The sequence below is a fragment of the Elephantulus edwardii genome, unplaced genomic scaffold, assembly GCF_000299155.1.
Source record: "Elephantulus edwardii isolate Elephantulus edwardi_28Jun2011 unplaced genomic scaffold, EleEdw1.0 scaffold00214, whole genome shotgun sequence".
NCBI lineage: Eukaryota > Metazoa > Chordata > Mammalia > Macroscelidea > Macroscelididae > Elephantulus > Elephantulus edwardii.
The window spans coordinates 2,320,077-2,344,897 of record NW_006399964.1 but is presented as its reverse complement, the minus strand read 5'-3'; the positions used below and the strand labels follow the sequence as shown (position 1 = coordinate 2,344,897).

General features: G+C 41.3%; 1 protein-coding gene across 1 annotated transcript in view; it reads right to left on the bottom strand.

Moving 5' to 3' along the window:
- Nucleotides 1-24,821, bottom strand: part of CNST (consortin, connexin sorting protein) — a 121,414-nt gene that overhangs the window by 52,928 nt on the left and 43,665 nt on the right. The window contains exons 3-5 of the mRNA XM_006897740.1: nt 23,279-23,701; nt 7,762-7,964; nt 1,871-1,901 (exon numbers count right to left, since the gene is read on the bottom strand). Coding sequence (XP_006897802.1) covers nt 1,871-1,901; nt 7,762-7,964; nt 23,279-23,657 — 613 coding nt within the window. The 5' untranslated portion in view covers nt 23,658-23,701. The remainder of the gene's footprint in view (nt 1-1,870; nt 1,902-7,761; nt 7,965-23,278; nt 23,702-24,821) is intronic.

The following is a 24,821-nucleotide window of genomic DNA, read 5'->3' as shown; positions in this document are numbered from 1 at the left end:
AGGGGAGCTGAAGCAGCTGGTGTGCAGTGGACTACATCATGTGCATCACTGTGTTTTAAAAAAGAGAGCTTGACCTTCATTACATTTCTAACATCCTCAGTAATAAACACCATTGTCTAAAGGCATACAACAGATCGCTTGACAGGGCTCAGAACGAGCACTGCTTACCCCGTCATCAATCTGGTCAGGGACGCTGGGGAAGTCTTAAAATTAGAAGAAGTGAGCCACAAAAGCAAAAAAATAGACAATTATTATTATTACTCCTTTTTCTAGAGTACATTCTACATTTTTTTCTAGGTGACTCCAACACACCTACCCCCATTACCTCAGTTACTCTATCTATCCATCTCATCCTTGGTCTTCCTCTCTTTTGTTCTCTCTCCACTCTTTCAAGCATGATGTCCTTCTTCAATGATTGGCTCCTCCTGGTAACATGTGCAAAGTGTGTCAGAGAGAGTTTCAAAATCCTTGCCTCCAAGGAGCAACTTGGCTTCACCTTCTCCTGGACAGACCTGCTTGTTCTTTTGGCAGTTCGTGGGATACTCAGTTCTTCTCCAGCCCCACAACTAAAAGGCATCAATTTCTGCTGTCATCCTTATTCACTGTCCAGCTCTCTGATGTGTAGCAAGTAATTGCTGGCCTGTATCAGACACGCCTTTGTTTCTAGACTGATATCATTGCTCTTTAGAACTCTGGAGAGGTCCCGGACAACAGATTTTCCTAATGCAATTTGTCTTTTCATTTCCAGACTGCTAGTGTCAAGAATGTTGATTGTGGAACCAAGTAAGGTAGAATTGTTAACAATCTCAATCTTTTCTCCCTCTATCATAGTGCTGCCAATTGACCCAGTGGTGAAAATCTTTGTTTTCTTGATGTTGCACTTCAATTCATACTGAACAACAGTCCTTGACTTCCTGCAGTAAATAAATGCTTCAGGTCTTCATTAGTTTCAGCAAGCAAAGTTATGTTATCTGTATAGCTCAGGTTGTTGATGAGTCTTCCTCCAACCCTGATGCCACATTCCTCCTCATAAAGCCCAGCCTTTTTGGATGATCTGTTCTGCATACAGATTGAAAAGGTATGGAGATAGGATGCATCCTTGATGCATTCCTTTCCTGATCCTACACCATGCAGTGTATCCTTACTCTGTTCTGAGGACTGCTTCCTGGTCCAAGTATAGGTTCTGCATGAGCACAATCAAGTGTTCTGGGATTCCTATTCTTCTCAAGGTTAGCCACAATTTGTTGTAATCCACACAGTCAAATGCCTTTGCATAGTCAATGAAACACAGATAGACATTCCTCTGGTTTTTTTCTGCTTTAAGCCAAAGTCCATTTGACATTGGCTATGATGTCCCTAGTACAACAGCCTGTTCTGAAACCAGCTTGTACTTCTGGTAGTTCTCTGCTGATGCACTATTTCAGCTGTTTTTGGATAATCTTCAACAGGATCTTGCTTGTTTATGCTATGAGTGATATTGTTCAATAATTTCCACACTTGGCTGGACATGCACCACCATTATAAGACAATCATGGCTTTACAACCTGAGAAACACTGGACATGAATATGACTTAACTTGTATTTAACTTAAAAGAAACTACAATACATATTCTACCAGCAGCATGTGCTTCCCACCAGACCCACAAATACGTAGATTTTGATAAATTTTCTTTCTTTATCAATGGTCAAAGTAGATAGTTGTAGATGATAGAAATTTCTTACATCTTGTTTTATGTGACGGTTACATGGATGAATACAATTATCAAAACCCTACAATTCATACATTTAATTGTGTGTAAAGTATACCTCAATTTAAAAATAAAATTGATGGTTCTCTATTAATTTCTTCTTGTACTTAAGAAAAGGATACAGTCTTCTTCCTGGAAATAAGACTCTGCTATCTGTTAAAAAAAAAAAAAGCAAAGAAAATGAAATTAACATTTGAATGAAAAGACAAACTGGTAGAAATTAAGATCTTGAAACTTGAAGGCTTTTATATCAAACTATGAAAAGTCCTATGTGGTGATGCCAGAAGAAATGTGAGTATAAACATGGACATAATTCTGAAGCCACACGCCTCAAACAGGCCCAGGGCACACTCCTTGGTTTTTCTATGACTTTGTTCTTCAGTATTTCAGCTCAAAGAAAACTCCACTGACTCACTAAAGTTTATAAGTGAGAATTCTAAAGAATGAGGGAAAAGACACAGAGGCTTTAAAAAGTATAACATAAGTGAAAAAAATATTTTGTTTATTGTTGTTGGTGGTGACTGCCTTTGAGTCAAGCACAACTCATAGTGACCCTTTGAACAAAAGGCCTGAAGCCTCTCAACAACTACTGACATTTATCAAAGTTCATAGAGTTTCCAAAGGCATGTGGTTTAGGAAGTGGATGCCACTCCTGCTTCCAAACCTGTCTTGGTATGTTATTGCTGTTATGTGCCATTGAGTTTTGTTTGTTAAAAACTAAAAATCTGGGATATGTCATATCACATGAGACCTTAAAACCACATTTATTTAATTTCTATTTCATAAGTGACTTCATCTTGCTTGGATCCACAATTAATACCCTTGGTACCAGTCGTCAGGAAATAAGGAGATGCACTGCACTTGGAAAATCTGCAGTTAAGAGACCTCTCCAAATTATTGAGGAGTAGTATGTCAGTTTGAGGACTAGGGTGAGTTAATTCAGGTCATGGTCTTTCTGATTACTTGCTGTGCATCTGAAAGCTGGACAATGAATAAGGATGACAGAAAAAGAATTGACACCTTTGAGCTGTGGTGCTGGAGAAGAGCACTGAACATCCTGTGGAGAGTCAAGAGAATGAACAGCTATGTCTTGGAGAGGGTGCAGCTGGAATGCTCTTTGGAGGCAGGAATGATGAGGCTTCACCTCACATGCTTTGGACATGTTGCTAGGAGATGCTATTCCTTGGAGAGGGACATGATGCTGGGAAGGGTGGAGGGTCAATGAAGGAGAGGAAGACTCTTAACCAGGTGGATAGACCCGGTGACTGCTGCAATAAGCTCTTGTGTGACGGGAAGTGTGAGGATGGTGTAGGATAGAATGGGGTTCAGATCTTTTTTCATAGGGTTGCTATGGGTCATGCTCAACTCAACAACACAATAACAACAGGTGACTTGCTGAAGGTCTTAAGAAAAAGTCTGACTTAGTTCTGCTCCCTCAAGAAAAGGCCAGGCTAACTGCTGAGGGACAACGGACGTGTAGACCATGAACAGTCTTAACTGGTGCTCTAAACCACATGAGAGAGGTCTGGGGACTCAGAAAGTGGTCCTAGTAAAATGTGAGCAATCAGCAAATGGGCCTGACAAAATGGCACTGTTAGTGAGGACAGAATAAAACAGGTGTCCCAAAGGGCAAATAAGGAAAGTCCTTAAAAATAGAACAAGAGATTACCTTGTCAAACACTGCTATTAACACCACTGAAGTGAAAATGGAGACTCAGCCCCTGGATTTGACCCACTGGAGTCACTGGTGACCTTTACAATGTAATTCTGGCAGGAAAGTGAGTGGTTGACTTAAAGGTGTTAATCAGAGGTGCTGATACAAAGGTGTTAGAAGTGAAGGTTTCCTCAGAAATGACTCAATAAAGTCAGGCTGACTTTGGAAAAACAGGCCCTGGAAATGCTACCTGCAGTTCTACTGACATGCTCTGGGCCGCCTCAAGTCAGAGCCACTCCAAAGCAAGTGGGTGGTGAGGAACCCTCTTCATCAAGGTGTGAACCCTCACTCCATGCTACGGGAAAGGAAAAAGAGCAATAAAGAACCATTTCCGAGAAATCAGAATATGTGCAGTAATAATATCACCAGGCTGCTGTCTTTTTTCTTGGAATCGATAATCTCGTGGTAGGCACGAAAGAAAAAGATCATATGAGCATTTAGGAATGAAGGCTCATAATGCAGGGGAAAAGGGTGTGTGAGTGGGTCTGTGTGCGTAAGAGCGAGTGAGAGAGAGACACACACACAGAGAAACAAACTTGGTAAAATGTCAACAACTAGTGAATCTAAGGGACAGGCAGAGTGAAGGGGACTGGGATTTACTTAAACGAATATACTATAATTCCATTATTCCCCTTGGGGAGTTCACAGATTTTTATTCTTAGTCTGAGCAGAGTCTCCATTAGCTTTTTCTGCTGACCTACTCTCTCAGCGGCTCTGCCTTCACTTCCAGCAAGCAATCTTGGAAGTGGTGGCAGTGAGTAAACAGTGGTAACGCTTCATATTTATTTGGCTTTGACCGTGTACCAAACACTATGTAAAGTGCTTTTAACATTCATTATTACATTTAATCCCCGGTAATTTTACAGAAGAAACTGAAAGCCACCTTGCTTATTAGTGAGAGAGCCAAAGACCACACTCTTAAACCACCTCTGTATTCTCTAAGCGCCTTTGCTAAGAGAACAGACTGCTGAGATATTTATGACGCATAATCTATAAGGCTCAGCCAACTGACATGAGCCTGAGAGGTGGACTGCAGTTTGATTTGGAAACAAAAATTAAAGCATATTCAGGTCAGATCTAGATTGTTATAATCTTTATGCCTGAAAATATGATTTCTACTAGCTCTGCTTCTACTGTAGGATCAACAGCCAATAGAAAAAGAGAATTTGTTTCACATTACAAGGATACAGTAATGCTACTGCCTTTAAGTCTTGTCCATATTTGCTTTTTCTGCTTCTAGTTCAAATCTTGTCTTTCATTGAAATTTTACAGAAAAGTTCAAAGAGTAGTAGCAAGACTCATAGTTTTCTGTTAAATTTTGCCAAACATCTGTTTCTTCCCCTTAAATATGTTGTCATTATTGATCCCAAGAACTTAATATTGTCATAATATCATTATATATTGTTGTTGTTATATGCCGTTGATTCGTCTGCAACTCATAGTGACCCTATGTACAACAGCCATAAACCCTGCTCTATCTTGTGTCAATCTTACTGTCTTGACATACCTACCCCCATTATCCCAGTCACTGAATCAATCCATCTCATCGAGGGTCTTCCTCTCTTGCACTGTCCCTCCACCCTCCCAAGCATGACGTCCCTCTCTAAGGACTGGTCCCTCCTTGCAACATGTTCAAAGTATGTCAGATGAAGCTTCAGAATCCTTGCCTCCAAGGAGCAGTCTGGTCTCACCCTCTCCAGGACAAACCTGTTTGTTCTCCTGGCAGTCTACGGTATGTATATTCAATACTCTTCTCCAGCACCATAGCTCAAAGGTATCAATTTGCCTTCTTTCATCCCTAGTCATTGTCCAGCTCTCTGACGCATACCAAGTAATTGCAAAGACCATGACCTGTATCAGGCGCACCTTAGTCTCCAGACTGACATCGTTGCTCTTCAGTACTTTGGAGAGGTCTCTGACAGCAGATTTTCCCAATGCAATTAGTCTTTTAATTTCCTGGCTGCTGGTACCAAGAGTGTTGATTGTGGAGCGAAGCAAGTTAAAGCTGTTAACAATCCAATCTCTTCATCATCTATCATGATATATAGTCTATATTAAAATTTCCCTCAAGGTGTTTCAAAATATAATCAGAGAATGGAATAAGCCAATTCTAGCCCTGGTGTCATAAAAGTGGGGGTCGGGGGGGGGAAGAGTCTGGTATGAGCCCAGCATGAGCTGCACTTGCTAACTCAAAAGGCCTCACATCTCCAGCAGTTCAAATCCATCAGTGGCTCCTCGGGAGAAGGATGGGCAGTCTCTTCCCATCATGACTCAGAGCCTCAGAAACTTGATGGAGGGTCGCTATGCCTGTGGCAGTGACCGAGGGACAGACATCAGGAGCTCCCTCCATGAGGCAGCCTCAGCTTTTCTCATTTACAGATAGACAATGATAATCCTCACCTCTCTACATAGTTTGAAAGATGACATTTCATTTTAGCATCATAAGGAGCATGAAGACTCACTGCACACTGAAATCACTGCACAAGGTAAGGAATGCAGAGTGTCACCGTGCTACTCGTGCTTCTCAACCACCATGAAGACATAACATTTCAGTGACCAAAAGGGAAGTGTATGTGTTCTCTAAGGGGCTCTAAAATCCCATAAAGGAATAGAAGTTTGTAAGGATGCATGCGTTTCCCTCTTTACATTTTCAAAATTAAGTATTACTCACAGCTCACTGCCAGAGTTAAAACAAAAAAGAAAACCTTCTCCCCCCTCATTACCAAGGGCACTCTGGGGCTGGTTGTTGTCAGGTGTCGTCAAGACAAGCTAGACCCATAGGGACCCTATGAACAACAGATCCTGTCCTATCCTGTGCCATCCTTACACTTTCCTGAGCTATTAGAGCCCATCTAAGTAGTCACCATGTCAATCCACCTGCTCGAGGGGCTTCCTCTCCTTCACCAACCCTCCGCCTTTCTGAGCATGAAGCCCCTCTCCTAGGAATAGCCCCTCCTAGAAACAGGCCCAAAGTGAGTGAGGCAAAGCCTCCTCATCTCTGCCTCCAAAGAACACTCTGGCTAAACCCTCTCCAAGACATATTCACTGTTCTACTGGCCATCCATGGGATATTCAATGCTATTCTCCAGCACCACAGCTCAAAGACATCAACTCTTCTTCTGTCATCCTTATTCACTGTACAGCTCTCAGATGCATACCAAGTGATTGGGAAGACCACGTCCTGAATCAGACCAATCAAGCATTGGTGGCTTAGTGTTAAGGAATTTCACTGCCAGTCTAAATGTATGTGGTTCAAAACCACCAGCTGCTCCATGAGAGAAACAGGTAATCTCCTTCTGGGCAATTTAGATCCTCTGAAAACCCACTGGACCCCAGTGGGATCCGATGTGATAGTACACAGTAACAACATGTACCAACTATTCTCATCTTTAGCAATAATAAAATGCAATTCAAATAAGAGCTTAATTTCTCCTGAATTAGGTTAAAAAATTACTTAATGGAATAAAATACTTTCCTCTTGTTAAAAAAATGTGCTCACTATTGTCCTAAAAAGGCCTCCTAGGCTCCAGGTTCTCAAACTTCTAATTACCATTCCCAAATGCAAAAGTAATTATTTTTATAATCCCAATTAGATGCTGGCACTCTCATAAATTGAAAAGTCCCAGCTCCTGAAAGTAAAGCCCTGATGTCATCAGTCATCCAGTCTCACCTTTTATCTCTCTTCCACCTTAATCTCCAACAACATCCAGCCAGCCCTGTGCACAGCCTGCTCTTCCTTCACCTACCAGTTTGTGGTGCTCAAGCACCAAGCTCCTATGCCTGTGTCAAAGCCCAGCCCAAGAGCCTCCTTCCTTGCCCACAAGATAAAGTTCATCACTCAATCTGTACTACTGCCAGACTCCAGAACTGCTCAATAAGGTTTCCAAGGCTGTAACCTTTATGAAGAGATGGCTTGGAAATGCAAACCTTCTCATTTGCAGCTGGGGACTCTGACCACTGCACAAGAGCATACTGTGTTAAGTCATCTCTCTCCAGTGTCTCGTAATGTGCTTGGCACCCAACTGGCAGTCCCGATCCAGCGACTTATGCATCACAGTTTCATTACTAGATAAGGAGCCAACTCACTGTCTGAATTATAGATTATCCACCAGTAGATGGTCTCTCACAACTAAAACGCCAAATTTCCTACCATCCACAGGACTAGGCCCGCTTCTTTCTAGGCTTACGAATGACAGATGGGGTTGAATTAATCATAGACAACTGGATTTCAGATTATTGCAGACCCTGGCACCAGCATTGTAGTGAAGTCAAAAGTCAAGCAAAGCGTTTCAGTAGTACCTGATGAAGGCAAAGCGGAAGTGCCCTGGAATCCAGCTGTTCCACTTCGCCTCGTATCAGGGAGAACAGAGACTGCAGAACCAGCTTCGGAGCCTCCGGCTGCTCGTTAGCATTAACTTCAGCCTCGTCATCACCAACAGCACATGGGGCTGCACCTCCTGTCTGTTCCAGCATGGAAGGTGCACCATCCCCTGAAGAGAGTCCTTGAAGAAAAGAAGTCAGTGGGCATGGATCAGTGTGACTGATGTTATGAAACACTATGTATGCGAATGATACTGTGAAGCACAATGTGAATTGAGGAATGCATGAAACACCATATATATAAACAAACAAAAGGTAGAAGTCAGACAGAGATGTCAAGAATAATTCCCAGCATGGTGCAAGACCTTACACAATTATACTTGTTAACCATAACATTTTCAAATAAAGTTAATCATATCAATAAAAACCAGAAACCGCATAATTTATTATCTCCATTAAGATCATGCTGACGTCTGACTGCTTCTATTAACATAAATAGTTTTTACTTGTAGAATTATAATTAAGAGTATTAATAAAAATTACTCCCTCCAAAAAAAAAGTGTGTGGGTAGAAACTCAATTCTTCCAAAGGGAAACAGATTAGTTGTTACTGTAAATCCAGGCTTGCCTGAAATGAAACAGGAGTGAACAAGGAGATAAATGTATTCTGTACATGAAATTGTCACAGGAGTTGAGTCATCCTCTCTAAACTCTGATCTGATAACTTTAGTGCCATTTCTGTGTCCCAGAAGAACAGCAGAAATTCAAGAATCCAGGGCCAGAGGTAAAGGCCACTGTAACATTTTTCCTAATAGAAAAATTAAGTAACACAAACTTTTTAAAAACAAAAACCATCACACACACAAAAAAAAACAAAAAACCCATCAGTGAATAAGTCTTTGCCCAATAGCTTCAGAAATAATTCCCCAAATAGTTAAAATTTATCCTTATAACGTTTACTTTGTAAAAAAAAGCAGTGCTAATTCTAATTTTTCTGAAACACTCATACTTTTTCATTTTGATATTCAGACCGATTTTGATATTCTTTTCCTTGAACTGGGGAAAGCACTGGCTTCACTGTATGGCACAGTGCTGCATGAACAAGGCATGGACAAGATAAACTGTAAATAAAGGAGCTTACTGATAGTAACTACATGGTGAGGGGAAAGTGACTAAAATGATACAACACAGATAACAAGGTATCTATCTTAAATATCTGGACTGGAAGTCTACTAAAAACTCTGATTTTGTAATCTATTCATGCCATACTTGTAAAAAGACTAAATTATTAGTATAACATAGTTTGAGTTTTCTTCAGTATCTCAAGGGGCACTCTGGTGGTGTACTCCACTGCTAATCCAAAGACTGAGGGCACCTGTCTTGAGGTTCAAACCCACCAGCCACTCTGTGGGAGAATGATGGGCAGTCTCCTCCTGTGCAATTTACAGCTTAGAAATCCAAAGAATATCAGTAAAGAGTCTTCTAAATCTCAAAAGGATGCACATACTCCAAGATGCATGTATCAGTACCCTGTATATTTATGAGTCTCCAAGATTATCTTAACTTTTGTTTATACATCTATTTTGATAATTCATAAAGTGAGTATGATCTATAATTTAAGAAAATCTGTATTGAATGAAGGTTGCACAGTGGAGTGGACTTGGGGGGAGGATTGTATAACAATGAAAGAATTTTTCTTTTACATTTCAAAGAGAAGAGTGAATGGGGGAGGGATGGGCAGGGGGGAAATGCAACAGTGAATTAATGGAAACCCTAAGTCTCTGGAAATTTTCATTAAAATTAATAAGTAAAAAAGAGGAAAAAAAGAAAAGAAAATCTGTATTATGACCACTTTAAAAGTAAAAAATTAATATTTCCTTCATTAAAAATTTTAGACATTGACTCTAAAATCTAACATTGTTAAACACTTAGAAAAATTTGGGTTTTGTTTGTTTGTTTCATGCACAAAATACTAGCAGAATTCCAAGAACAGTTGGTGAAAAAGTCATGTAATAGGAAAGCTGTACCTAAAAACGACTGAATGATTATATTGTCAATCTTGTAAAGATTTTACATCTGTACGAAAATCCATCTCAGTATGTTGATATTTTCCTCTGTTCTCCTCTAAGTTTGTATTCTGTCATGCACCAGCATTTGAGATAATAAAATTTCTTGTTCTGGGGCAGGAGGAGAGGGGAAAGGAGAAGAAGGGAGACAACTGTCTTGGTACACGATATAATATGGCTGAAACTTGAAGACAGTTTGCCAAGTGAAGTCAGTCCAAAGGGCAAATATCGCCTGTCTAACTTATAAAATGACAAGAGGCACATTAGAGAGACCAAAGTTTATTCACAGTCAGCTGGGGCAGAAGGGAGGATGAGTGTTTACAGAGTGCTCACTGAGTTAAAGTTTGCAGGGATAGAAAACCCAGTCAGGTTTCTGCTGTCACAGCTGTCACTGCATACACCTGGGGACAGGGCAGAGAGGACAGGACTCTCTAGATCACAGATACTTGAGTGCACCCCTTAAAGAAAATGACATGAACACACCTTAAAGAGCATGCCATAAGTTTGCTCACAATAACAGTAACAACCAACTCGATGATCATATATATTTGTGTATAAGCACGCATGTGCCGGGGTCGAACAGATGCACACATCAGTGTGCACAGACAGAATACACTTAGATGCATGTGTGTACACATATAAGTTCATAGTGGACACAGTCCCTTCTCAGACATAGCCAAGCACCTTGTGATACTGACTTTCTGGGTTTGGAGACCCAGAACTAGATTCTCATGGGATAATTCAGTCAGTCATCATCATATCGACCACTAAGTTCATGTTCTTCATTCTCCGGCGTGGATAGTGTCTAGGGTCTTAGAAACATATGAGTAACCTTTCAAGCAAGCTACTCCTCAGGAGTAAAAGACAAAGAAGAAAATCAATGTTTCAGAGAAAAAACTAGACACAGAATTAACATCCTACCCGAGTCACGGCCTCATCTGTTATGAGACCAGAAGAATCAGGTGGTGCTTGGCTGTCAATCTGACCATTCAAGGGTCACAACAGAGAGGCTTTGAGACAATGGGAGAAAAACATGGATAAGAACGGAAATTCTTAATAATTCCAGATGTACAGAACCAGTTGAGACTGGAGGACTCCTTAAGTCTACTGTCCTGAGAAATTTTAAAAAACTCTCTGAAGTGACCTTCAATATAATAACAACAAGAGTGTACAGAAAGATCTGTATGTTATGTGCCATCAAGCAGACTACAACTCATAGCGATTCTGAAAACAAATAGCTTTGAACCCTGCCCTATCCTGAGCAAATCTCATCATCTCGAATACACTTGCTCCACTGCCACAGTCACTGTGTCAGTCCTTCTCATCTAGGGTCTGCTTCTCCTGCACTGACTCTCTCTCCTTCCAAGTATATGTCGTTCTCCAACGACTGGTCCCTCCTGGTCACAGGCCCAAGGTATGTGAGATGGAGCTTCAAAATCCTAGCCTCCAAGGAGAAATTTGGTTTCACCCTCTCCAAGACCTATTTATTTTCTTGGTGGTCCACGCTATGTACACCTCTTCTCTAGCACCCCAACTCAAAGGCATTGATTTTTCTTCTTTTATCCTTAGTCATTGTCCAGCTCTCAGATGTGTAGCAAGTAACTGAGAAGACCATGGACCTGGATCAGGTGCACCTTAGTCCAAACTGACATCATTGCTCTTTAGCACTCTGGAGATGTCCCTGACAGCAGCCTTACCTAAAGAATCTAGTCTTTGACTTTCCTGACTGCTGGTACCAAGAGTGCTGACTGTGGATCCGAGCAAGATGAAATTGTTAACCACCTCAATCTCTTCTCCATCTATAACGATGCTGCTAATTGGCTTAGTGGTAAGAAAGAATCTTTGTTTTTTTAAAGTTGAGATGCAATCCATATTGACACCTGTAGTTCTTGACCCTCTGCATCAAACACATCAAGTCCTCCTCAGTTTCAGCAAGCAAGGTTGTGTCATCCACATACTGTAGGCTGTTGATGAGCCTTCCAAGCTTGATGCCACATTCTTCTTCAAGAAGCCAGCTATAAGCTGGGACAGGGAAAATAGAAGCAATAGGCTCCTTCTTCATGTGTTGTTGTTCTGTGGCCTTGAGTCGTCTATGACTCATAGCAACCTTAGACACAGTAACTCTGAAGCCTGCCTCAAAATCCTTGCCTCCAAGGAGGAGAACACTCTAAACCATGTAGCATACTGCATGTACTATTTATGTAATATGTCATTACATAATTATATATGTTAAATAATACATAGGTTGGCATTTTTAAAAAATGAATCATCTATCCTTTCTCTGTGTTTCATCATGCTGAAGGAGGCAGGAACAAACTGTCGTTCAGAAACACAAAACAGACTCAGAGAAAAGGTATGTGTGCTGGTTCTGTAGCAAGTCTTGGTATAAATCAAATAGGAAACAGAATCCCTAAACACACTGTCAAAAACATAAAGGGTGACTATGCACATAGACCTCACCTGTCTGAATATACAAGAATCAAAGTGACTCCATCCGAGGAAAGAGATGATGGAGAACTCAATATTAGCAATTGAAACAAGGCCAGGGGCTGATGCCCATTATTCATATGCAAGTTCAAATGGAAACTGGAAAAAAATTAAAAACAAGTCCACAAGATTCAAAATCAGCCTGAGCTCATCCAATCTAAATCCAACCTGAACGATGAAAGGGCACCTGTGTGTTGTGCACATGTGTGTGTAATCTTCTTTTCTTGGGACCTGAAGTTGATCCAATTTGGATCTCATTCTACCTGGGCATAAGAGCTCTGGTGGCCTAGTGGTTAAGGAGTTGCGCTGCCAACACAAAGGCAGGCAGTCTGAATCCATCAGCTGCCCTTTTGGAAAAAGACTGGCAATTTCCTACCGCTTGATTTACAGTCTCCAAAAACCCACTGGCGAGTCATCTCTGAGTCAGTTCTGACTTGATGGCAATGAAAGAGTGAGCTACCTAGAGTTTCATGAACATACGAATGAAAATCTTAATCTACAGCAAGATTGTGAGATTTAACATCCTAACTCTAACCCTATGGGTTCAGATTCCAATACATGTTTTTGGCAGTGGCAGGGAGGGGACAGGTGCCATTAAATCTGTATCATTCCACCCTTTGTGGTTTGTCGTTAGAGGCCACTACGTCACCGGTGACTAAGAGTGATGCTGTACAACAGCCCCAAACACTCCCTGGTTCCATGCGATCCTCACAGTCACTTCAGTCACCACGTCAATCAACACTCTGCTGGTGTGAGGTGCCGATGAGTCCACAACTCACAGCAACTCTCTGCACAGCTGACCTGAACCCTGCCCTAGCCTGAGCCATCATCACCATCTTCGACCCTTTAGGTCCCCAAAATTCATGTCCATCCAGGTCAAAGTTTATTCACCCCATTACATCATCCTCAAAAGTCTTAATTCATTTGGCATTAAATACAAGTTCACAATCTCATCTCTTGCATCATTCAGTTCAGTGTGAGTGAGACTCAGGCATGCCCCACCCTGCAGGCGAATTCCTTTCCACGTGTGCAGCTGTGAAACCCAAAATAGCAGCTAGCTGCTTCCAAACACCAGGGTGTGGGCAGGCATGAGGCGTCGCTTCCATTTCAAACAGCAGGCACTGGAGTAAAATGAGGGGTTGCTGGTATCAAGATGTGAAAGAGACACAAGGCGAGTACATGTGCTAGGGCAGCCACAGACCTTCCACGTGTAAATACCACACTATCTACACCTGCGACCACTCACTCAGTGTCCCTCACAAGACACATTCTCTCTTGGTTTTGATATTTGTTCAATCAATCACGTGCTGCTTTCACTCAGAACCATTCATTTTTTAAGTCTATCTCCTCCTCCTCCTGCATTTTAAAGCCTAACCCACGTGGGCCACTCTAACATAACGTCGTTCTGTGGTTCATGGTGTTTTCTGAAGACCTCTATTTCAGAAGTAGATGGCCAATCCTACTTCTTAATCTGTCTTAATCTAGAAGACATGGATTAAAACAGATTAATCTGGAATTTGTCCACCACAGGTGACCCTGCTGATTTCTGAAATACTGGTGCCATAGCTTCCAGCATCACAGAGACATGCAAGCTACTCTTGTACAGCACACTGACAGACAAGCTCATACAAACCAAAGCTATAAAATGAGCAGCTGAATGCAAATTACTCCCCTACTATAACAAGTTGACAAAGCAATAGCCATTCTCCCAAGGCAAACCATAAAGACAAGCAAGCACACAGATAGCATGACAGGAGTGGCCCAGCCTGGGGAAGCTGGCTCCAAAGTGATAAAGAGCAATGATATCAATTTAAAAACTAAAGGGCACCAGATTCAGGCCATGGTCTACTCGGTTACTTGTTATGTATCTGAAAATTGGACAATGACTAAGGATGACAGAAGAAGAATCAATGCCTTTGAGGTGTTGGAGGAAAGCACTGAGTATCAGTTGGTCTGACAAAAGAACAAACAAGTCAGCTTCAAGGAAGTGCAAACAGGCTGTTCCAGAAAGGCAAGGATGGGGAAACTTCATCTCACATATTTTGGACATGTGGTCAGGAGGACAGCATCCTGGGAAAAAGGATGTTGGAAAATTATGTCCTTGGAAAAAGACATCATGCTGGGAAAGGTGGATGGTCAGAAGAGAGGGAGATCCTCAACAAGATGGACTGACATGGTAACTGCAACAACGGACCCAAGTATATCAGAAGTGATTGAGGAAAGCACAGGTGAGGGCAAGGTTCAGAGCTGTTGTTCATAATGTTGCTATGGGTTGTAGTCAACTCTGTGGCACCTAGCAACAACACAACAACAGTGTGTTAATGTCTTTAGAGTTGCTCATTTTTGTCTTCAATAATTCATTGCATTCAAGTTCTAGGTGGGCCAAAAGCAGAAAGAAAAATGTTCAAATAACTTCAATCCCAGGTTAATCACCTAAAATGGCAAGAAGAAAAGAAATCTTTTTCTTTAAAACTAGACACTAGTATCATGAGTTATATAAATCTGAAAATGAGCCACCTTCCTCTGACCTGACTTGGGGTCAGAAATGTACAATGTAATTAGGGCACAATTACCATTGGCTCAGTGTGGCGCAATCTCCTCCAGAGGCCTCAGGCTCGGCCCATGCTGTCAGAGGGAGCAGGACAGGGCTGTGGTTTTGAGACCTGGTCTGCATCCAGCAGCTCAGGGACCTCAAGTAAGCCACCTGACTCCTCTAACCCTGTTTCCTCACAAATTACTGGCTATGGATTGAAAATGCAATGTACAGAATCCACCAACACTTACCAGACAGAGTGGTAGTGCTGTTCTTCTATTTGACTCATATTAGCACCAAGAAAGGGATAGAAACACGTGCAAGCAGCTGGCTTATTTTATGTAGTTGTTCTTAAGTGCTGCCGTTGGCTCTTAGTGATCCTATAAGTAAGAAACCTGAATCTTGCCCTATCCTGTGCCATCCTCATTGAAGACTCTCAGTGATACTGAAGACTAATTTGAGAGACTGGAATCATAAAGCTGAAAGACATTTCAGCTATTTTATCTGTCTTAAGGCCTCTAGCCACACCATCATAGCACACTGGATAATGGCAGCATAAAAACCTTCAAAAGAATATTATTTTCTTTGCTGGTATATGATACAAGGATTCTTTTCCTGAGTGAAGGGAGTAGGTCTTTCTTACATTTTGTATCCATTTAAGTTTTAGTGAACTGTATCTAACCCTTTCTTCCTTAGTATTTACTGAACTAAAATTAATAACATCGGTAATATTACATGCAAATGAAATCTTGCTGAAACTTATTAAAAAATAGCTGGAATGCTACATGGACAGGGAACTGCCAGAAATTCAAGCAGGATTTAGAAGCAATCATAGGGCAAGGAATATCATTGCTAATATCACACAGATCTCAGCTAAAAGTACGGAATACCAGAAGGATGTTTACTTGTTCTTTATTAACTATGCAAAGGTATTTGCTGTATGAATTATAACAAATTATGGATAATATTCAGAAGAATGGGAGTCCCAGAACACTTAACTGTGCTGATGCCAAACCTATATATACACAGACCAAGAAGCAGTTGTTTGAGCAGAGCAAGGAAATGCTGCATGGTTTAAAATCAAGAGGTGTGTGTCAGGGTATTCTTTCTCCATAACTATTCAATCTGTACACTGAGCAAATCTTTCAAGAAGCTGGAAAGTATGAAGAAGAATGTGGTATCAGAATTGGAGTAAGATTCATTAACAACCTCCATTATTCAGAGGACAACCCAACATGAAGAAAGTGAAAAGGACTTGAAGTACTTGCTGCAGATAAAAAACTACAGTCTTCAGTACGCATTACATCTCTACAACAAGCAAACAAATATCCTCATCACTGAACCAATAGGTTCATGACAGAGAAAGACTGACGTCAAGGATTTTCTTTTACCTGGATTCTCATTCAACACCCATGTTAATAGCAGTCAAGAGATCAAAAGATGTACTGGAAAAGTCTGTTCTCAAGGACCTCTGCAAAGTACTAAAAAGCAAGGACATCAGTTTAAAGACTAAGCTGTGTGTGATCCAAGTTAGGGCATTTTGAATTGCTTCCTATGCATCTGAAAGTTGGACAATGATTAAGGATGGTAGAGGAATCGATGTCTTTGAATTTTGGAGTTGGAGAAGAGTATTGAATCTCCCATGGACTGCCCAAAGGGGGGGAAAAAATCAAACTAAAATCTTGCTTGGGGAGCAAGGCTCAGATCTATTCACAGGGCCACTGTGAGTCAGAATCGATCTGACAACACCTACCAAGAAAAACATAATGACTCAGAAACATTAATTTTATGCTGGATACTTCAGAAAGAGATACACATACAGGATCAAGAGATGTAGGGCCTGCCCTATAGGTGAGGAACACAGAGCAGCAGCAGGACAGGGCTGGAGTCAGGAGAGATCCTGCCGATCCTCCAGAGGGTTTTCTGAGGCTGCAAGCTGCAGGAGAGACTGTCCATCTCTCTTCCACAGAGGACCTGGCCAATTTGAGCCACCTGCCTTTGGACTAGCAGTTCAACTCCTTACCACTAGGCCATCAGGCTCCCTGATAAAAACAAGAAGTTTAGAAAACTAAGTTGCTTTTTGAAGATCACATAGGAAGGAACAGGCAGAGCCAGGATTCAAACCTATTCTCTTTTCCTTTCACTGCACAAGTCTGACGCCGGTACATAAATGACCAAGCACTGGCTAGCAATTCTCCAGGTTTCTCTGCTTCTTGATTTCATGCCATTCTTGTCATCATTCAGCAGGACACAGTCAGGAAGGATTTTAGGGAATCAAGTCAGGGGACTGATTACAGCCAGTCCATTTGGAGGATCTTCCTTTCTAAATACCCATCTACTAGATTTATCTATGGCTTCTTGCCATTGGCCCAATTAGTCTATCAAATGCTTAGATACTATGGTGACTGATGCTAAGTAAATAACTCAAGCATGTTGTTACGGCAGTCAACAAGCCCTTTATCCAAATGCGTCTCCTGCAATCATACAAAACCCACAGGCTCGTGGCTGCCAGGCCGAGGAGGAGGAAAGAACTGAGGTTACCTGCTCATGAATATTATCACCCCTGCGAAGGGGCAGCAAATATCTGTAATTAGAGATTTGTGATGACTGATAAACATTGTGAATATACTAAAAAACAACTGAACTGTACACTTAACAGAAGTGAATCTTGGAATCAAAATGTTGTATTTATAATTAAAAGACAGTAGCAAGTATTAGTAAAAATGTGAAGAAACTGGAGCTTTTCTATACTGCTAATAGAAGTGTAAAATGGTACAGATGCCAGTGAAAACATTTTGGTAGTTCCTAAAATGTCCAACATAGAATTCTCACAAGGCCAGCTATTCTACTTCTACAGAAAAGGGAAAACATGTGAACTCAAAAAAATCTGTATTCAAATGTTCACAGTAATAATATTAACAACAGCCCAAAGTACAAACAATTGAAATGACCATCTAGTAATGAAGGGGCAAACAAAACTTAGTCTACCCATACACTGGTAAAGAGTGAGCAATACTGAGGAGGAGCAAGGTGCTGGGACATGATACAGTGTGACAACCTTAGGCTAAGGACACTCAGCAGCCAAGAGATTCCAAACTCCAAAACAAACCCACCGTCCCTAGTCAATCCCAACTATGGCACAGAGTAGAACTGCTCCCCAGGTTTCCCAAGACTTAATCTTTAAAGAAGACTGTCACATATCTCCTCTAAGGAACGGTCAGCAGGTTCAAAGAGCTAACCTCAGGATTAACCCCAGCACTTAAAAACACCCTTCATAAAACACCCCAACTAGATAAATTTAGGAGAAAGTAAATTAAAGGTTTTGTAGCACTGGGAGAGATCAAGAGAACATACATATATATACATATATATATACATATATATATATACATATATATACAGTTCTTTTTCTATGGGGCTCTGGTAGCTTAGTGGTAAGAATCTGCACTGTAATCGCTAAGGCACGTGGTTCGAATCCACTAGCGGTTCTGCAGGAAAAAGATGGGTAATCTCCTGTGTGATTAAGTGCTTCTAACTTAAAGGTCTGCAATGAGTTGACTTGACAGCACACAAGAACAACAACAACATGGGGATTCTTTCTCGGGTGATAAAAAACATTCTGAAATTGACTATGGTGATGGTGGTGGTGGTGTTATTATAGGCCATTGAATTACCTGTGACTCATAGGTGGCACTATGTACAACAGCCCTAAACCCTGTTCTATCCTATGCCAATCTTGTTGTCTCTGACACAAATAGCCCCATTACCCAGTCACTGAATCAATCCATCTCATCGAGGGTCTTCCTCTCCTGCACTGTTCCTCCAGCCTCCTAAGAATGACATCTCTCTCCAAGGACTGTCCCTCATTGCAACACATCCAAAGTATGTAAGATGAAGCTTCAGAATCCTTGCCTCCAAGGAGCAGTTTGGCTTCATCCTCTCCAGGATGAACGTGTTTGCCATCCTAGTAGTCCATGGTATATTGGATATTCTTCTCCAGCACCACAACACAAAGGCATCAATTCTTCTATCATCTCTAGTCATTGTTCAGCTCTCTGATGCATAGAAAGTGATTGCAAAGATCATGGCCTGTATCAGGTGCACCTTGGTCTTCAGATTGATATCACTGCTCTTCAGTACTCTGGATAGGTTTCTGACAACAGACTTTCCCAATGCAATACGTCTTTTAATTTCCTGGCTGCTGAAGCCAAGTGTTGATTGTGGAGCCAAGCAAACTAAAGCTGTTTACAATCTCAATCTCTTCACTATCTATCATGATGCTCCCATTGACTCAGTGATGAGAATCTTTGTTTTCTTGATATTGAGCCTCAATCCATACTGAAGGCTGCAGTCTGTGACCTTCTGTAGCAAGCGCTTCAGGTCCTCCTCAGTTTCAGCAAGCAGGGTTGTATCATCTGCATAATGCAGGTTGCTGATGAATCTTCCTTCAATCCTGATGCCACATTCCTCCTCATAGAGTCCAGCTTCCTGCAAATCTATTATATGTTCTGCATATGGATTGAAAAGGTATGGTGATTGTAGCAAATTAAATATACTTGAAATAAACTTGAAATGGGTAAATTACATGGTGTGCAATTTTGATCTCAATAAAATCGTTAAAACTGATGGGTTAATTTCATATGCTTTTAGGGTTTTACTTAAAAGCATATTTGGCTGATCTTTATTCTTTTGCATATGGATGTTCAATATTCGGTTGTTCTAATAATATTGAGATTGTCCTCTCCCCACTGAAAACCTTAGAAGCCCTGTCAAAATCAATTGATTACAGATAGGAAGGTTTCTTTATACTCTTTTTTAAAATAGAAAAATAAATTTTTATTTTATATTGCTTTGCTTAAAAAGTTTGTATACATTGTGTTTCACACTATCCTTCATTCACATTGTGTTTCATAAATAGTTCTCAATTATACTTTATCAAATTATTCAACATTGAACTATGCCCACCATTAGCCTATCTTTAGTTTTTTAAAAGAATCTTTCCATTCAATTTTAAATTCTTTTGCCTTCCTACCATTTGCTTTAATATAAAAATTTAAGAGATATATATTGAAGTATTCCTTTTAAAAATAAAGTACTCCACAAATACACCACTGCTGCTGTTAGATGCAGTGGAAGGTGACTTTATTTCTTAAATCCATTGTAAAATCAGATTAGGAAGGTACAAGTGGCGACCTCACACACACAGACCAAAATGCTCCCTGACAAAGACACCACCCATGACTCCTTGTGGACGGGACCACTGTGGTCCACAGGGCTTCCGTAGGCTGATTTGCAGCTGCCGACAGCTGGCCTTTATCTAGTAGTCTATTAGTCTGGAAGTGTGACTGAAACCTCATCAGCATAATTAGAGGTGAATCACCAACTTCTAATTACATTAAGCCTACACTGTCTCCACTTAGAAATCTAAGAAATTCTTAGCTGACAAGGCAGTCTACAGACAGAGGAAGAAGAAACCATCATTGCACAGGGGAGGAAGCAGACATGAACAGCGACATCTCACCAAAAGACGTAGAGACATAAGGACATGCAAATTCAGGATTTTGTGACACCCGCCCCCTATTTGGTTTGCCTTCTCTCTTAATAATTTTTAAAATAAGCTATCTGGAAAATACCAGTTGTTGTTGTTATGTGCCACCAAGTTACTTGTGACTCATAGTGACCCTATGTACAACAGCCCTAAACCCTGCTCTATCCTGTGCCAATCTTGTTGTCTCTGACACAAATACCCCCATTACCTCATTCACTGAATCAATTCATCTCATCGAGGGTCTTCCTCTCCTGTGCTGTCCCTCCAGCCTCCCAAGCATGATGTTCCTCTCCAAGGCCTAGTTCCTCCTTGCAACACGTCCAAAGTATGTCAGATGAAGCTTCAGAATCCTTGCCTTCAAGGAGCAACCTGGCTTCATCCTCTCCAGGACAAACCTGTTCGTTCTCTTAGTAGTCCATGGTATATTCAATACTCTTCTCCACACCACAGCTCAAAGGCATCAATTCTCCTTCTATCCTCCATGGTCATTGTTCAGCTCTCTGATGCATAGCAAGTGACTGCAAAGACCACGGCCTGTATCAGCCACTCCTTAAGTCTCCAGAGCGACATTGTTACTCTTGAGTACTTCAGAGAGATCTCTAACTGTAGACTTTGCCATTGCAATATGTCTTTTAATTTCCTGGATACTGGTGCCAAGAGTGTTGACTGTGGAGCCAAGCAAACTAAAGCTGTTAACAATCTCAATCTCTTCACCATCCATCATGATGTGCTACCAATCAGCCCAGTGGTAAGAATCTTTGTTTTACTGATATTGAGCATCAATCCATAATGAAAGCTGCAGTCCCTGACCTTCTGCAGCAAGCGTTTCAGGTCCTCCTTAGTTTCAGTAAGCAGGGTTGTGTCATCTGCATAACGCAGATTGTTGATGAGTCTTCCTCCAATCCTGATGCCACACTTCTCCACATAGAGCCCAACCTCCTGGATAATTTGTTCTTCATTAAATTGAAAAGGTATGGAGATAGGATGCATCCCTGGCGTACGCCCTTCCTAATTTTGAACCATGCAGTGTTTCCTTGCTCTGTTCTGACAACTGCCTCCTGATCCAAGTAAAGGTTTCGCATTAGCATAATCAAGTGTTCTGGGATTCCCATTCTTCTCAGAGTCAGCCATAGTTTGTTGTCGTCCACACAGTCAAATGCTTTTGCATTCTAAATTGTTCAGTAAACAAAGTGAAAACTCAATGTTTTCTACTCAACATTGTCACGAGATGTATGCATTATTCACCTTGTGAGTTAAGATGACAGAGCCTATGACAAAGTAGAGGAAGAGTATACTAAAATATAAACTCATAGATAAGGATCAAAGTTAGAGTAATGAAAGAAAAGGTTGGCATTGGTTGGTGGTAGCTTTTTTAAAGAGGTTGTATTTATAAAGAAAGAAGGCTGCATTTAAGTACCGGGGATGAATACAAGGAGCTTTAGTGGCACAATGGTTAAATACTTGGCTGTTAACTGAAAGGGCAGGTTTTGAAGCCACCGAGTGCTCGAGGGGACAAACACTGGGCAGAGAGCATCCACCTTCCACAAAGAGGCGGTGAGAACATCTGGCGCAGTTCCACTCTGTCTGCTGTAGCCGCTATGTGTTACAGCCAACTTGCTGTAAACAGGTTGACTGTTGTTATTTACTTGTGAAAACACGGAGGCCAGATAGTGCAGTTGTTAATGCACTAGCGGCTAACTTAAAGGCCTATTAGTAACCTCCAGGTGCTCCATGAGAGGAAGGGGTGGCAGTATGTCTCCATAAATATTAACAGTCTGGAAACTCAGAGGCAGTTCCACTGTCCCACAGGGCCACCAGGAGCAGCAACAAATTCAATGGGAATTGGTGTCAGAGGTTTTGGTGTAAAATCATGAATAAAAAATGTCTCCATTTCTGAGCTATTTATTATAGTAAAATTTTAAGAGCATCCAAAAAAAAGTGGTTAAGTCAGTTTTGGCACATTTATACAGGAGAACACTGCAGATCCACTTAGGTTTGTCTCTTGAATCCTGTGCATTGATTGAAGTCTAGTGTGTCTGTGCAAATCTATTATATCTATGCATGTTCACAGTGCAACAGAACATGCTAAGAATTAAAGAACAGTACTACTTTGAGATATCATCTCACCTCAGCAACATTTGCAAAATTCAACAGGACAGCAAACAACATATGCTGGTGAGGTTATGAAGAGATTGGAATGCTCAAAGACTACTGGTAGAAATATAAAATGGTACAACCACTATGGAAAGCAGTCTGGCATTTACTCAAAAATCTGGAAACATAAATACCATTTGATCCAGCAATTCCACTATTGGGAATATACTCTAAAGAATAGGGCCGTGACTCAAATAGATGTATGCACACTCATGTTTATTGCCATATTATTCACAATAGCAAAGAGATGGAAGCAACCCAAGTGCCCATCAATAAATGGACAGAAAAACTATAGTACATTCACACAATGAAATATTACGCAGCACTGAAAAACAATAAACTTATAAAACAGTGTACAACATGAGTAAACCTGGAAGGCATTCTGAATGAACTATCTCAGTCACAAAAGGACAAGCACTGCATAACATTCCTGTTATAAAATAGGACTGACATAGGGCTTTGGGGGAAACAGAAAAAGAGTGGATAGATAATGAACACTGCAAAGGGACAGATGAGGGAAAGGACTGTCTGAAAGGAATATGTGATTAGGCATTATATGAATGACAACAATCTGGAACAAGAGGTGCATTACAAAGTGGAAAAGGGGAGGAGGGAAGGAGAAGAAGGGTGAGAAAATGTGAAAAAAACCCCAAGAAAATCAAGTATAAAACAAAAGGAGTATCAAGCATATAGGACTATCTAAAAATACCTGATGGGGCCTTCTTAGCTGTGCCTTTTTGGCTCCTTGAGTTCCTTTGTCCAGCTACTATTGAGTCCTTTTCCAAGAAACCTTGTGGGCCCGTGAGGCTCTCAGCAGGGATGTTTTCTGCGTTCTCCCCCACAGCCACCTCACAGAATGACTGGCAGCTTTCATTATTGTTCAAGCTGTCCTGATCAGACACCTGTGCTCTGCCCATAGCACCATCTCCGCCAGTCAGGCGCTCACGTCCTTCCCCAGCCAGCTGGTTTTCGTTCTCATCTGATACAGCAGGCAAGTTTACCGCTGTCCCCTCCACGCTGCCACCACCTGGACACCCATCTTGCCGTTCTACGTGCAGGTTATATGGAGGGGTTTCACTGTCATCCATTAGAGCATCCTCTGCCGAACCGTTCAAGTGTCATTAAAGTCCTTCTGTGTCTACAATGACAAAAAGGAAAAAAAAGTATTACTTCATTTTCTAAACTCTGCAGATGCTCAATGATCCTTGATTTTCTTTTTCTCTTTGGCTATTTTACTGTAAGCAGAGAAGAAATGACTGAAGCTCATTCCTATTCACCTCTCTCCACTTGCAACCTTACTCCAGCCTCACCTGTCTCCCTCCTCAGTAGCATCACCTGCAGTGCTTGCTCAGTTCCTTCCCCAGACCAATTAAAACAGACTCTCTGGGGAACTGAGAAATATTTTTTCATTCTCCATGTGATTCCGATGTGCATCCAGGCTGGAACCACTGCCTCAGTTTACCAAAATGACCAGCTAATTGAAGTCTTCTGTGAAATCCATCATCACATTGTTACTGGGCACTTTTTTCAGGCATGGGACAGCAGTTAGAGTAATCCTTTTCTGCCACTATAGCAGCAACAGTTGTAAAGCAGAGTTACTGTTTGTTTTTTTTTTTAATTTAGGTTGTTTATTTTTCATTTCACAGTTACTGTTGTTAATACATAGTTTTACATACGTGTCTAACTAGATGGAAGCCTTCTGAATACCTACCACCAACTCATAGGTTACTCTTCACAATATGTAGCCCTGGGTATCATACTCAATAGATACACAGAGGAACCGTTGTGTGCCCTACAGGCAATCCACTCCCATAAAGATTACGCCAAGGAAAACACGGAGACGTTCTACTGGCATACAGTTCAGCCACTAGTCAGAAGAGCAGGGAACTAGCTTTCAACTATTTCTCTCTGAAAAAGAGAAGCTAAGTATAGAAATTGCCATTCACTTCCCTGGCTCTGCTCTGAGGGGTAAAGGGACCTATTACACAATGCTTAGTTTGGATCTGCCTTCCTAATTTAAGCAACGGGATAATTTTCTTAGTGGGATTTCTAATCAGTTCAAATCCACCCACTGCTCCACAAGAGAAAGACGAAGGATTCACCTCCCTTTAAGATTCACAGCCTTGGAGAGCTCTGGTGGCCTAGTGGCAAGAAGCTGCACTGCAATCCCAGAGGTGTGCAGTTCAAATCCACCAGATGCTTTGCTGGAGAAGGAGGGACAATCTCCTCCTGTACCAGTCAGATCTGATTTG